This window comes from Nicotiana tabacum, chromosome 24 (assembly GCF_000715075.1).
Source record: "Nicotiana tabacum cultivar K326 chromosome 24, ASM71507v2, whole genome shotgun sequence".
NCBI classification, from domain to species: domain Eukaryota; kingdom Viridiplantae; phylum Streptophyta; class Magnoliopsida; order Solanales; family Solanaceae; genus Nicotiana; species Nicotiana tabacum.
The window spans coordinates 97704846-97719566 of NC_134103.1; the positions used below are offsets into that span (position 1 = coordinate 97704846).

Genomic DNA, 14721 nt, shown 5'->3' on the forward strand with positions numbered 1-14721 from the left:
GACACTATGACAAAATACAAAATAACTTAACGAACAAATATTTTGAAAGACTTAAAGGATGCTGAATGGATTTTACCAAATTCTGAAACTCCTTAAATAAGGACAAATCCAGCCCGGGGGGTACAATTATTTGATGTATAGTGCATCCATAATACACGTTATATCCATATGATTATTGATGCGTCAGTTAAGTGCAAATGACTTATTGGTGGGGCCATATTTTAAATAATCGCACTATACCTTAACAGACAAAACTGCTGTTAAAGTTCATGGTTCGGTTTGGATCGGTTTTTCCCCAAAAAGAAACCAAACCAATTAAGTGAGTTTTTCAAATATTTGAACCAAACCAAACCAATTAAGTCGGTTTTTTTATCGATTTGGTGTATGTCGGTTTTTGTCAGTTTTTCGATTTTTTCGGTTATTTATTAGTTTTTCTTAAATATGAGGTATACACTACCAAACACATATTTCGGCGACTATATTTTTAACATAACACTGTCAAACCGATTGCTCTGTGAGAAATCTATCATTTTGCCAAGATATATTGATGATAATTGAATCAAATAGTGATGAATAATTTTAGGACTCAATTAAAAATTAATTATTTTTAACATGAAATAAATTCTTATATTTAGCAAAAGAAAACTACTAATCAAACTAGAATGTAAAGGCAAAGAATTAGATTATTATAATAGCAAAGAACTAGACTAAAAGTGCAAACTATTAAAATGTAGCATAAAATTTTAGAAACTCTTTATAAAAATATACATATATATAGGTATAATAATAAATTTAAATAGTTATTTTTATATTCGGTTTGGTTCGATTTTTTCGATTATTTTTTTATTAAAACCAAAATCAAATCAAATTTGGTCGGTTTTTAAAAGTCAAAAATCAAAATCAAACAAAACCGAAAAAGTATCGATTTTTTTAGTTGATTTGATTCGATTTTCGATTTGATTCGATTTTTCGGGTTTTAAAAAACACCCCTACTATTAGTCCAAATGAACCCTATACTTTGGTTTCGCTGACCGAAAGAGGTGCTTGGTGGCCCACCAACTGCCAGACCGAAAGCGGGTGAAATAGGATTGCTTCAAAACAAGTAATTGCACATTCGATTCTCCCCTTAAAAGGAAAATGCAAATCAACCGACTACTTTTTAGCACATTTGCTTTTTTGTGTGTTATTCACACGCCCCAAAAATCATAAAGTAAATAACATAAAACAATCCAACTATTAAAAGCTCTATATTTTAGTACACGAAATAAAATTTTAGTAGTCTTATAGTTACTGATGTGCACTTGCACCTTCCTACGCCTGTAATTGCCTTGACATGCCAAATATTTTCAACCAATTAAAAAAAAAGGAGCTATTTCTACGAACGAGAAACCATTCATTATTTTACATCTAGCTTTAAGGACTCTAGAAATTTAAGGTAGCTTGGCTACTGGTACAATCTTTAAAGAGAGAGGGGGTACTGAACCTTAAAAAAACTAAGGAATATCAATACAATAAACACTGTTTTCAGAAATTACAGAAGATAAATTTACCTTATCATATCATATACTTCAAAGGAAACAATGAAATTTAGATGGATGGTAGTCTTATTTTCAACAGTTTGTGGGACATACTACCAAAGTTTTAAATCTTTTTCCGTTTTGTTCATATGCATATTTAATCGGTGTACAAAATATTTCGCGTTCACGCAACGTCCGAGAGGAAACAAACTATCTTAATGCAAGGCTTCCACGATTTATATAATATACTCTTTCTTGGAATAAAATTAAGCAAAATGGAATCATGTAATTTCAACTGATAAAAAACAAAGGGGAGGGCGTGCAATACATTCTCGAAGTGGAAGCGTGGGATCCTTTCAGTCAACAAGGACAAATAATATCTCACTTTGTCTCCTCCATTTGCTTTTAGTTTTGTTTTTCTTTTCTAGACTCCATCTGTTTTCCTCTTTGATTTCCACCTTTTTAAACCCCAGTATATATTGTGGTCCTTATTTCCCTCAAACAGAAACCTGTAAGTCAATATTTTCTATGGCCTGGACAAACAACAACTCAGGCCATATTCACAGTACAAAATCTCCTCTTTGGCACTTGTCATTTTACTGGGGCAGAGACACTGTTTTTCTCTTCCCGTGTTGGCCTGGAAATAGCCGAGGAATGTACGCGTTGGGTTTGATCTTTGTCTTTGTTTTGGCTATTCTTGTTGAGTTCTTCGCAAATCTTAAGTTGGTAAAACCTGGATCAAACCGGGCTGCAGCGGTTTTCTTCCAGGCCGGGGTCCAAGCAATTCGAGCCGGTTTTGCTTATTTGGTAATGCTGGCTGTTATGTCCTATAATGGAGGAGTTTTCATTGCAGCCATTTTGGGCCATGCAGTTGGTTACGTGATTTTTGGAAGTCCCATTTTCAAAAAGGATATGGACAGATAATTGTGTAATTTTTGGAACGAAAGTAATTATTTAACTTATTAAGCATTGTTTTTACCAAAAACAAGATAAAGAAAGAATGATGGATCAACATACAGATTAATGTTTGTTCTGTTTTTATTTTCCAGTTTTTTTGATTGGTTTATGGCTATTTGAGAGAAATTTGAAGCTTGCATATCGAATAAATGTTTATGTGCCAAATATATGAATAAAAGTTGCAATTTTGTATGGATGAACTCATCAGGAAATGGATGGATAGGAACGTGTGTGATGAATGTGTTCTAATCGGATGGACTCTCCCCGTTAATATAATGGATGTAAGTTATACTTTATTTTTGTTATTTTGTGGCTTGAATTATTTTCTTGTATTTTTAAGAAACTCATAATTCCAATAAGTTTAAGAAAAATCCATTGTCCTAATAGATTTGGGAAAGTAAAAGCTATTGTCCTTGTCAAATTGAAAAACTTAATTGGGAAACCTTTCTCTTATATGTTTGGGACCTTTTGGGATCCATATATAGGAGTTGTAGTTGGGGATTCTATAGATTGTATTATGTTTTTCTTCTCATTCATAGTGGAAAACTCTCTATGCTTTTGTCCCGAGGATTAGGCTTAGCCGAACCTCGTTAAATCCTTGTGTTAATTTTTCTTCCCTATTTGATTTGTCTGTGATTGTGTGGCTTCTTCCGCAACAATTTCCTTGAAATTAACTATGACATTGAGCTTCTAGCTGAGATTGGCTTTTGGACCACGGGAACTTTTTAGCACTTACTATGTGTTTTCCTTTCGCTTGCTAGTTTCACTATTGATTGATGATGACTCGAAGAAAAACCACAAGGTTTTTGGTATTTGTGAAATTCATGTGTGACCCCTGATAGGCTTTGTTGGGTGTGCGAACAAAGTCTTATATTGATAGCTGAAAAAATTAGATGCATGGATCTCTTAACAGTGTGAGGCCTTTTGAGAAATATCGTACGAGTTTGGCCCAAATCAGACAATATCACACTATATTAAGAGTATTTTCGAGCTGGTTGAACTCAATAATTAGTAGTAGAACCCAGGTTCCGGGATGAGTTTAGCGATGGAGTGAGTGTTGGTGCGGGGCTTAGTTTGCTTACCTTTACGAGCTTGGAGACGCGCGTACAAGAAGAAGCTATAGGGGCTTCGGTTGTCATAATACTCTAACAATATAGGTGGCACACAGTTAATTCCGGAAAATGACCCGTGGATTGTGGTAATAGGCCACGAAGAACCTATATAGTTCGAGGGGGAGATTGTTGGATGTGCGAATAAAGTCTCATATTGGTAGCCGAAAAGATTAAGAGCCTACATATAAAGTATAGGCATCTCTTAGTAGTGTGAAGTCTCTTGGGAAAACCATACGAACTTGGCCCAAAGCGAATAATATCATATCATGTTAAGAGTATATTTGGGTTGGTTGACCCCAATAGGCTTGTCATGGGCACTCCTCCACAACATACATTTCTGTTTGTAGCCTTTACAGACTAATTCGATTGTTATTATCTTTTGATATATTTTTCTGGTGTAGTCTGATTTATCTCGCCAAGATTTGTTTTGTTACCTTCCATAACGCCTAGTACTCCTACTTTCAAATTATATAACTAAGATCATATGATGTTTTTTCATTGTTCAAGTAAGGACAATTATCTGTATATAAAAGGTGCATACCGGTAAATTTAATCTTTAACCGGTGAGAAACTAGCTGAAGCTTAACTCAGGAATTCGTAACGGAAAAGAGTGGAGAGAATGATGGCAATAAGCCCTTTAATTAGGGCGATTACAGAAGTAGAAGTTACTCTTCATGAGTGTGATGGCTATAATTGCCAATCATGCATGTAGTTTGTTAGAGAAACTCTTGCTTTGCTTTTAAATTACTACTCCACTCACATTATAAAGCTCTACTTAACTATACTTCATAAGGCAAGTATTTCTCAGTAAGTTCCCACAGCAATATACAGTTTTCCACAAAAAGAGAAAAGGAAATCAAGAAACAAAGTTATCATGTCCTCAACCAATTACTCTGTAAGCTCAATCTACTGGATTTCATATGTAAAGAGACAATTCCCAGGATTGCCTGATTCTGAAACTAAATGGTGCTTCTGCTTTCTTGTTTCTCTGCTTTTCTTGCTTGCATTAATGTCTGAATTCTGTTCTTTATACCCTTTTACTATGAAGAAAGAAGAGAGATCAGGCCTAAAAGTCTTATTACAAGAAACTGGATTTCATGGACTTAGAATGTTTATGACTTACTTGGTCATCATCTTCATTATTACCACAGATTTTAGGTTTTTCCTGGTCGCTGTTTCAGGCCACGCAACAGGAAGATTTGTTTGTAAGGTATACCAATATCATATTGATCAAGCAATGAGTATTGATCCACCATCCGATTTAGTAATCAAAGTGTGATTGGTACATTGCTGAAGTTCAGCTATACTCGTACTATTTATATACTTTATTATTGGCCAGTTTCACTTCATATGAAAATTTTAATTTGACTCTAGTTCTCTCCTCCCCCTCCCCCTTTTCCCTTTTGTTTTTATATAACTGACATCAAGTAACTAACGAATATACAATATTCATCTAGTCACTAGTATTTGTTTTTTAACTTTACCATGTCGTGAATCGAGACGTATGTTTAGGATTTAGGAATATTTGCACAAGTATATAGCCCAACACAATACATAGAACCTACATAGAGAAACTGCATAGCCAATTTTTTTTTTTTTTTTTTTGCAATAATATTTATAAACTCAGTCTACAATATTATACCTTTACTGTAAACAATATATCAACCTTGCATAAAAGTATATAATCATGTATAAAAGGTGTTTATACAGACTTTTATACTGTTGTACAAACTTTTACAAAAATTGAGTTTCGTTTTTTCCATCTTTCTTCATTTTTTCCAACTTTTCATGTAACAAGAAAATTCTTGAAGTTAAAAGGAAAGGTCCGGAGATATATATTCGAAATTGTTCACCTTTATTTTCTATTTCACTTTTGGTTTTACTATACTCTTTGTTGTTAGCAAATGGTTTTGTGCAGCTCACTCTCTTTATAAAAGCCTTGTTTGTTCCGATATTTTTTGACTTTTATAGTGAATGGTTGTTATACACTTGTAATAGCATTTGAGGTTTAAATATTTTTTGATCGTTATAGATAAAAATTATCCAAAATCAACTTTTTTTCCTTTTCCAATGTTACATATAAAAAATAAGAAAATTATTCAAATTTAAAATCTCAAAAGATATATGCATATTTCACTTGTTAAATATTGAAGAAAGCTAATACATTATTAATAAATTCATAACTAAACGTATAAAGATTTAAACTTCTAAGGCGCATATTTTAAAGCTACTTAGAAAAATAAATTCTTTTAAGATTAATGGAAGAACTTTTAAAATAAATTCTTTTAAAATAAATTTTCATATAACGCATGATTTGGCGAAGATTTGCGTCTAAATTTTAGCAAAAAGGTATCCAGTTGCTTTCTCTTAAAGACAATCTAAGAGCTTAAAGTTAAATCTTCTATCTGTATATTTGTTGGCATTTGTCCAATGAAAAATATATCATGTGCAAAACTTGACATCTTATGTCTTGTGCAAAATAGAAACTTTGTTCAATGGAAAAGATTACGTGCATATCTTTAGAATTATCAGTAATAACCTTAAAGATTTCACATGGCCGTTATAGATGGGTAATTTTACAAAGAGCGTTCTGCCATAAATATGGTTGCTGCTATTATTGGTAAAAACTGTTATAGAGAGGTAAAATATAACTTAAAAATCGGTTCTGAAGAAAACTTGATTTTTATAGTGAATAGTTGTTATAGAAAGGTCTGACTATATCTATAATTACTATAGAATTCCAATGTCAATTGGATGAACAATTATTTAAAAAAGGTCTAAAGTTAACTAACGTTTTTATTAAGATATATACAATTACTCTCAAATTGGAGATATCCAAGAGTAAAAACGAATAGTATAATACTATAAATCTGTGATGGTTGATGAAGTTGCTCAATATATTAAATTCTACTAAATATTAAGCTAGCATATGGATATAAATTTGGTTGAAACTTGAAAAAATTAGTTTTTGATGATGAGATGAAAAATGATATTTGAAAGTTGAAATTGTGTTTGGACATGCATTTTGCTTGAAAAAAGTTTGAAGTTTTGTGAGTAGAAAACTTCTTTAAACAACAAAAACTACTCTAGAACAGTTTTTGAAATTTAAAGATTTTATTTTTAAAATTTACCAAAAATTGTTAAAATCTATATAAACAAACAGATAATTGAAAATAATTTTTTTTAAAAAAGATCCCAAATTTTTGTTGGGGTTTTAAGCTTAAATGTAGCTTAAAAGAGGGTGAATGGGAAATGGAGGGAAATTGAAAATATTTGAGTTTTCCTCCTTGACAAAAGGACATTGTCCCATATTGGAAAAGGAAAAGGTTTTGATGGGTATATATACAATTGCACTTCTTCTAGCTCTTAAAGAGTTAAGAAGAAGGCAAGTCTCGCGGCGTCGGCGGCGTCGCTCGCTCGGCTTCATTGTGGCGGTAACTCTACCTAGAAGACTGGAGATCCCAAGATTTAGGTTCAAGGAGATCAAATAAAGTCATTAATGACGGTTCAACATTGTCAACTAAAAGTTTGATCCATTCTCGTGATGATACAATGTTCAGTACCAAGAATAAAGCATTAAGGCTTTTTAATAATTTTTAAATTTGATACGGGGTATATCAAATAGTATATTTACGGGATGACACGTTGAGGAATCATCTATGTAAGTGTGAAGTGTTAGCCGCTTCAAGAAAAATTTTGTAAGGCCAATTCTCTAGCACTTATGAAACCAGGCGGTGTTCATGGCTGAAACGAACACAACAATGAAAGCCAAAGATGGTTAAGGGTTGGTTGTGTAACTTATGGTTGTCTAGATATACACCAAAGTTCGACGGTTCAAAGATATCAAATCTACCGAATGACCGAGTATATCCGACATAAGTTCACTACGGAAAGTTCATAGGGAAACCTACTTATCCAGATGCAATTAATCCTTGCTTGCGAATCACACAGTTTTTCATGCATATTTCCGTGATATAGCCATTCCCCATTCATGTGGGGGATTGTTGGGGTTTTTAAGCTTAAATGTAGCTTAAAAGAGGGTGAATGGGAAATGGAGGGAAATTGAAAATATTTGAGTTTCTCTCCTTGACAAAAGGACATTGTCCCATATTGGAAGAGGAAAAGGTTTTGATGGGTATATATACAATTGCACTTCTTCTACCTCTTAAAGAGTTAAGAAGAAGGCAAGTCTTGCACCGTCGTCGTCGTCGTCGCTCGCTCGGCTTCGGATTTGGCTTCGGATTTGGATTTGGTCAAATGATTGATTGATTAATTTTTTGGATCAAATTTATTTGTTTATAGTAAATATTAACAGGAATGTTATTAAATATACGTTTTTTTAAACGAAAAATATTTTTTGTAAAAGTCATTTAATTTATGGTCGTTTTACACAAACAATCCTTCTGAAGAGTTGCACCTCTTCAGTTTGAGCTCAACATTGGCTATAAATATCAGTCTATTCTTTTAGATTTTCCATATGAATTTCTGGCTTCTCCTCCTTTCTTCTGCATTGTTTTAACTACAAAGAAAGCAACAGTAAGTGTGATTTGCTACCGATCTTTGTGTTCGCTGAAACACTGAGGTTTGAAGTATCGCTACACCAGTGTGTAATTCGTTCTATCCTGGGAGAAAATAATCCACAACCTTGGGTACTAGGAGGGAATTAAATTCCTTAAGGAAACACTGTGAATTCAGTGAGCTCGGAATTAAATTTTATTTTTTTTACATTTCTGTTTATATATTATTTTATCTTCTCTAAAATTATTTTATAAATAAAAAATAATAACAATTATATGGTTAAACGGGAGCTAAATAAGACCATTTTCCGAGTTAACATGAAAACATCACTGGGGATAGGAAGAGTCAAAGATGGAGCATCTTCATCAATTCCAAAATAGTCTTTGGTTACAACTTACATCCACTTCCAGACGCGCCCTACATAGGCAACATTCTACGAAGCATTTCACATTTCTCCAAAAGTGACCCCCTGTTTCGTGCTTGACATATCTTCCCCAGTTTTAATAAATTAAACTAATCAGAGTGGGTTGTTCTAATGACGAGCATCCTTCACTTTCAATTAAAAGGTTGTGAGTTTGAGTCACCCCAAGAGCAAGGTGGGGAGTTCTTGGAGGGAGAGAGTCGAGGGTCTATCGGAACAGCCTCTCTACCCCAGGGTAAGGGTAAAGTCTGCGTATAAATTACTCTCCTCAGACATCACTAATGAGATTATACTGAGTTATTGTTGTTGTTGTCTTAATAAATTAAATGAAGCTAATAAGCTTTATCATTAAACGGCAGATCTAAAATCAAGAACCAAAGGGAGGTTCATGAACAACTACTATATCCAAAGTGTTAGCGTACCTAGTGCATGTGGTGAACATATTTGAAAAGTTCGGTTCAGATTCGTGATTCTTCCGCACCTTATCTAATTTAATGAATTCAAAATTATTATTTGTATATATTTAATGATTTTAGACTGCTAGTGGTTAGTGTTGAGTTCTCACTATTTTTTCGTTCCTCTTAGTGCCAGACTTTATCTATTAGTTATTGTTTTACTTTTCATCTATTTCCTAGTTCTTGTGATGATGTTATTTTTTTCATGAGTTTTATTGATGATACTGATATATTGCATCTTTTCGTCTTTTTGAGTCGAGGGTCTTTCGTAAACAGCATCTCTGCCCCTCTGGGTAGGGATAAGGTCTGCGTATACACTACCTTCTCCAGACCCCACAAATGGAATTTTACTGGATCATTATTATTGTATATATTTAATAATTTTTTGAGCAAAAATATAGAATATGAGCGAAAGTTATGAATTTAGTTGAACCCATAGTTTCTACACAAGAAGCGTCTATGTTCATATCATCTTTGACCATAATACTACAAATTAATCCTATTACAAAGGAGAAAAAAAGGAAGTTGATAGGGCTATATAGAGAATCTTTTCTTCCAAAAAGACTCTTGTTGCACATTTTCCTGTTCAGTCACTGCTGTTCACTGCTTAATTCTTTCCTCTCTTTAGTAAAAGACGAAACTATAGAACTAAATACTAAAACGGCAAAAAATGTATACTATGAACAAACCTATATTGCCAAAGTGCCAGCGTTCCGAGGCATGACAGTACAAATTAATCCAAAGAAATATAAAACAAAAAGCAAACTGAAGAATGTAACAAGTAGTAGGCGTTTGGACATAAAAATTACTCATAATTTTTAAAAATAAGTAATATTTAAAATTAAGTTAGAAATGATATATAAAATTTAAAATTATGTTTGAACATGCATTTCACTTAAAAAAAAATATTATTGTTTTGTGAGTAGGAAAATAAAAATTTCTATAGTTTTTGAACATTTTCAAAAAATATCCAAAAACTTGTAAAATTTCAGGGACAAACACGTTTGTGAAAAAGAAGATTTGGAAAAAAGGAAAAAATATCTACGGACAAATAGGTCCTTAGTAATAGTGTTTTAAAAGACGTTTTCGGGGCGAACCCTTGGGCTAGCCCTGGGGCCAAAAGCACCAAAAATGTCTCGAGGCGATGGTGTGGGCGAAAGTCTCAAGAGGCGTACGCCCAGGCATTCGGGGCGTACTCTTGGGCGTTTGAGACGCGTTTTTGTTGTAAACCGTAAGCCCAGAGACTTTTTCAAATTAAAATAAAATTTGTTAAATAAGTCATTCATATAATATGCAAATTCTCAAAAGTTAGCTTGTAATTACTCAAAAAATTTTAAAAGGAACTGAAATGTATTAAATTTAAAAGTCAAGACCTTTTTTATTGATTGAAACCCTAATTTAATGTCTTTCCCAATTCTTTATCTTGTCTCTGGTGTGTTAATACCTCCCAAAAGCAATGAATATTCAATTTTTTTTTTTACAAATACAAAAATAACTACATTCTCCTTCAAAGTAGCAAATTCAAAGTTGAAATTACAGGTTAGTCATCATTTTTATCTTCCATGTAGAAAATTTTATTCTCTTCGACTCAAGTTGCTTGTGCTTGTAAATAGCGTATAATAGATTGTTTTGATTAGTTTTTGTGGGGATGGAGCACACACACACACACACACACACACACACACACACACACACACACACACACACACATATATATATATATATATATATATATATATATATATATATATATATATATAAGAAGACCTCTCTTAAGTTCAAGAGTTTAGAAAGGCTCTTAGCATGGGAAGGAGCTTAGACTTCCTTAGAAGGAGATAAACTAGAACTATCTTTGTATGTACTTGTCTCAGTAAAATTATAGACTAGATAAAATAGGGCAATGAGTTGGTTGTTAGAATGAATGAATGAGGTTGCTGCTTCGCCCTATGGAAACTAACCTTAGTGTCAAAATATTGTCGCCGAAAAGAGGCTTTTTGAATCAATAAAGGAAACCTATTGAATCAACTTTTGGAAATAGAATTATAGTTTTCTTCCATTTTTATGGAGTTTTACATATTTATAAATATTTACTATAATTATATTCTCTATGTTTTAATTTATGTGAACCTATTTTTTTTTAATCCGTACCAAAAAAAATGATCCCTTTCCTTATTTAAAAATAATTTACCTTTATACAATGATTTATAACCATACAAAATATATGAGCCTCATTTTACATCACAAGTTCAAAGATCTTCTCTCTTTTCTTAAACTTCGTACTCAATCAAATAAGTATTATTTTATAAAATGAAGGTTTACGCCACATAGGTAAAATGCCTAACTTACGCCTTTACTATGGTATATTAATTTGTTGATTCCCTGGCCATATGCGCGTGCATCGGTTAATTATCACGCTGATGATAAACTGAAGAACAAAGGGAATTTCAACCAAAACACGACCCAATCATCTTTCTTCATTTCTTGACTTTGAACATTTATTTGTCATTACTAGTATAACCTACTAATCTAAACCAAACAAAAGAGAACCTAAAAATCCAGCAATTTCTTGATTCTAGAGTCGTCTGCTGCCTAATTCTACTCGTTGAACACTGTGAAAATTACTTCCTCGCTCCCTTAAACCCTACTATTATTACCCAAAAAAGCCCATTCCATTTGCGGCTAAACTATTCACCCTCATATCTGCTTCTAAGACTTTCAACATACTGTAAAGAATCCCTATCACAAAAATAATTTCTGGGTCAGTAAGTCCACTCCTGAGGAAGTATTATCTCTTGGGATGTAACCGCCGGCTGAGTTCTCAAACTGCGTCTTTGTTGATCCACCAAATTATTATGGTACTTCAAAACACCACCTAAACAAAAAAGATTTTAAATTTGAAAACATTACAACGAATAGTAAAAAACAATACTAGTGAGTTAATTTGGTACAGAGGTAAATAGTTTTATACCATTATTACACCTAGGCTGAACCTGAGGCAGCAGCCGAGAGTCCATTTCATCCAAATTCAGATTCAGAGCTTGGACCACTCTTTCTGGCATTAAAACAGTCGAACAACCTGGTAATCGACAAACAAAATTTGACCAAACACATAAGCACAACTGAACAAATTGTATACCCTAAAATATAGAGAAATAAATAACATGAGACAATGAGAACACAAGAAAAATACATAGTAGGAGATTCGTGTGAAACAGATCGGATTTATACTATTTGAATTTTTCTTTACAGTTCATACCCACCAAAACACACACAACGCAAAAATACAGATAACTGAAAAAACAGAGCCACAATAGTCCAAGAGTCCAGTCTCACATTCCCACTATAAGTAAATTAATAAAATAATATACGCAAAATAAGTTCGACCCACTGTTAAAATCACTGCTAACATACACATAATAAAATTATATACGAGCATTTCTCTATTTGAATTTGAAATTAAGTTTATAAAACAGGGGAAATAAAAGGTAGTACCTGTCTTCTTTCTGGTTTCAGTTTGTAGTCCAGGTCTTTTGGGAATAAAAACCCCAGTTCCAGCACACTCCCGTTTGGGTCCAGTATTTCCTATGAATACAGCTCGCATGCTTGAGCCAGGCTGAGTCTGCTGCTGCTGATGGTGAGATTGTTGCAGAGTCGGCCAAGCAGAAACTGACCTACCAGCTCCATTTTGGCCTCTCCCCTGATTCAACTGCTGCTGGTTCCAAAATCCCTCTTTTTCATGACTCAATACTCGTTTCCCTTGTTGCATTATCTGCTGTTGCTTCAACCGTTGAAACTGCATTTCCACAGACATAAAAATCAATAAATTTTAAAAACTAAAACTAAAGCAAGTAAAAGTTATTATCAGCACCAGATAATGAAGTATTGAAACTTACTTGAGCCATTTGTAACTGCTGGTAAGACTGTGGTGGCTGATTAGAGTAAAATGAGCCAAGATTTGGTTTGGAGTTTTTTGGGTCTACAGGAACTGGACTTGCCTTTCTTGGCGGAGCCCATATTCCACTTTTATGACGACAGAGTTCAGCCTCTTTCTCCATCATCTTCATTCTTGCAACTTCGCCCACTGCTTCATAAAGCAAATCCACAACCCCATTTCTACTCTGAGAAGGGTAATTTGGGGTTACAATTCTTGAGCCCTGCTGTTTGGACCCGAGAACACCATATAACGTTGACTGAGGCGAACTTGACAAACCCTGAACCTACACAACGCAAAAAAACAAAAAATAAATTAAAAGAGAAATAAAAGCAAAGCAAACTTAAAGAAGCAAAAAGAGAAAAAAAAAAAGAAGAAGAAGGTATATATACCTTGTGGTTTTCAAGAGTGGAGTGAGCCATTTGGCGAGTTAACTCAGTGATATAATCTTCCTCATCACTACTCTCTGTCTCCGTTGAGCCGACAACTGACTCCACCGGCGAACTCAGATCCGAGGGCGGACCCAACATGTATGAGAACTCGTTCTTAAAATCACACCCAAAGTAACTCTTCCTGTCATTTTCCTCTCCTTTGCTGTTAGTCTTAAACCCTAAAAGAATGTCATCATCAGTTAGAAACTGCGGCGGAAGCCAAAACTCACACTCCTTTGAGTATTCCTCCATCTCAGAGAGCTTTGAATATGAAATTTTGCAGTTTCTTTAAAGGAATTATTATAGTGGGAAGAGGAGGAGACAGTTGATGATTATATAAGTAGGAAAAAAATAGTGAGACAGATAATTTGTGGGGTTGTAAAATGTAAATCCTAGGTGTGTTGGTCTTTTGATGTTTGATATTCACTTGCGGTTTTGGCGATTGTACTGCACGCGGATGCCAGGTAAGATGAGAGATAAGATTGTACCGATTTGGGCTCTCTGTATCTGCTGCACGTCTGTCACGTGAGTGGTGGTGGGCCCACGTATGGAAGTGGAAGAATACAGCTCCATATTTTCTTGAGGTATAATGGAAGGAGTTAATTAAAAATAATTAAGTTCTTAATTAATGTTTAGTTGAGTGAAACATGAAAGCATGTCGTTAATGACAACGTGTTGGCGCCTTTGTGATTGGTCATTATGGGCGGAGGTAGTGGCAGACTGGCAGCACACAACTATGCTCTCCCACTCCCTAGCAATTCGTGCTTTGCATGTAAAAGTAAAGTGTGGGTTCTTTTTCATTTCTCACTCTTTTAATCGGATCGAGGTACATATGATAAAAAAGATAAATAAGCAAAAAATTATTTTTCTTTTTATGTACTAAAATGGACAAGTAAAACTGAAAAAAAAATATTAGAGTGATAAACGTTTTCTACTAAAAATAATTCATATAATTCTAATTCAAAATCTCTAGTTAAGATTGAAATGATCCTATATTTTCCACAAGACCATCAATTTTCTTTTTACCCTTTTTTATTTTTTTAATTCTCCTCGTCAATTTTTGAACCCGTTGAAGATGATCAGTCACTAGATCACTATTTACTGTTCATCTTTTTTTCTTTTTCTTTTTTAATTATAGCACAAAAGAATTTTATCTCATAGTAAAAATTGAGGTAAGGGTAAGCTTTAAATGGAGTAGGAATATTGTTCTGGCTTACTATTACAGACAATTAGTTTGAAAGGTATGTTTGTGTAATATTCTAGAAAATAATTGTATATTTTCTACTAATACGTGTGGAAAAAAAATTACTAGTTGAAAAAGTGTGTTTAAAATTAAGCATGGACCATTAAGGAGATTGGAGACATTGGACTCGTTATGA

General features: G+C 33.6%; 2 protein-coding genes across 2 annotated transcripts; one reads left to right on the forward strand and one right to left on the reverse strand.

The window, feature by feature from the left end:
* The first annotated feature begins 2171 nt into the window (after positions 1–2171).
* Positions 2172–4865, forward strand: LOC107802213 (uncharacterized). Its single transcript, XM_075247665.1, has 2 exons — positions 2172–2396; positions 4515–4865. The coding sequence occupies exons 1-2, from the start codon at positions 2172–2174 to the stop codon at positions 4863–4865; spliced, it is 576 nt and encodes a 191-aa protein (XP_075103766.1).
* A 6571-nt stretch (positions 4866–11436) lies between these two features.
* Positions 11437–13681, reverse strand: LOC107802219 (uncharacterized). Its single transcript, XM_016625675.2, has 5 exons — positions 13304–13681; positions 12874–13197; positions 12473–12773; positions 11949–12056; positions 11437–11852 (listed from the first exon to the last, which is right to left on the reverse strand). The coding sequence occupies exons 1-5, from the start codon at positions 13592–13594 to the stop codon at positions 11740–11742; spliced, it is 1137 nt and encodes a 378-aa protein (XP_016481161.1). The 5' UTR covers positions 13595–13681; the 3' UTR covers positions 11437–11739.
* Between the last annotated feature and the right edge of the window lie 1040 nt (positions 13682–14721).

Coding starts and splice junctions, on each gene's coding strand:
- LOC107802213 (XM_075247665.1), top strand. CDS start 2,172: ATGTACGCGTTGGGTTTGATCTTTGTCTTTGTTTTGGCTATTCTTGTT. Junction 2,397..4,514: donor TGGGCCATGCAGTTGGTTAC/GTGATTTTTGGA, acceptor TCATATGTAAAG/AGACAATTCCCAGGATTGCC.
- LOC107802219 (XM_016625675.2), bottom strand. CDS start 13,594: ATGGAGGAATACTCAAAGGAGTGTGAGTTTTGGCTTCCGCCGCAGTTT. Junction 12,774..12,873: donor AGCAGTTACAAATGGCTCAA/GTAAGTTTCAAT, acceptor GTGGAAATGCAG/TTTCAACGGTTGAAGCAACA. Junction 12,057..12,472: donor TGAAACCAGAAAGAAGACAG/GTACTACCTTTT, acceptor GTCGATTACCAG/GTTGTTCGACTGTTTTAATG.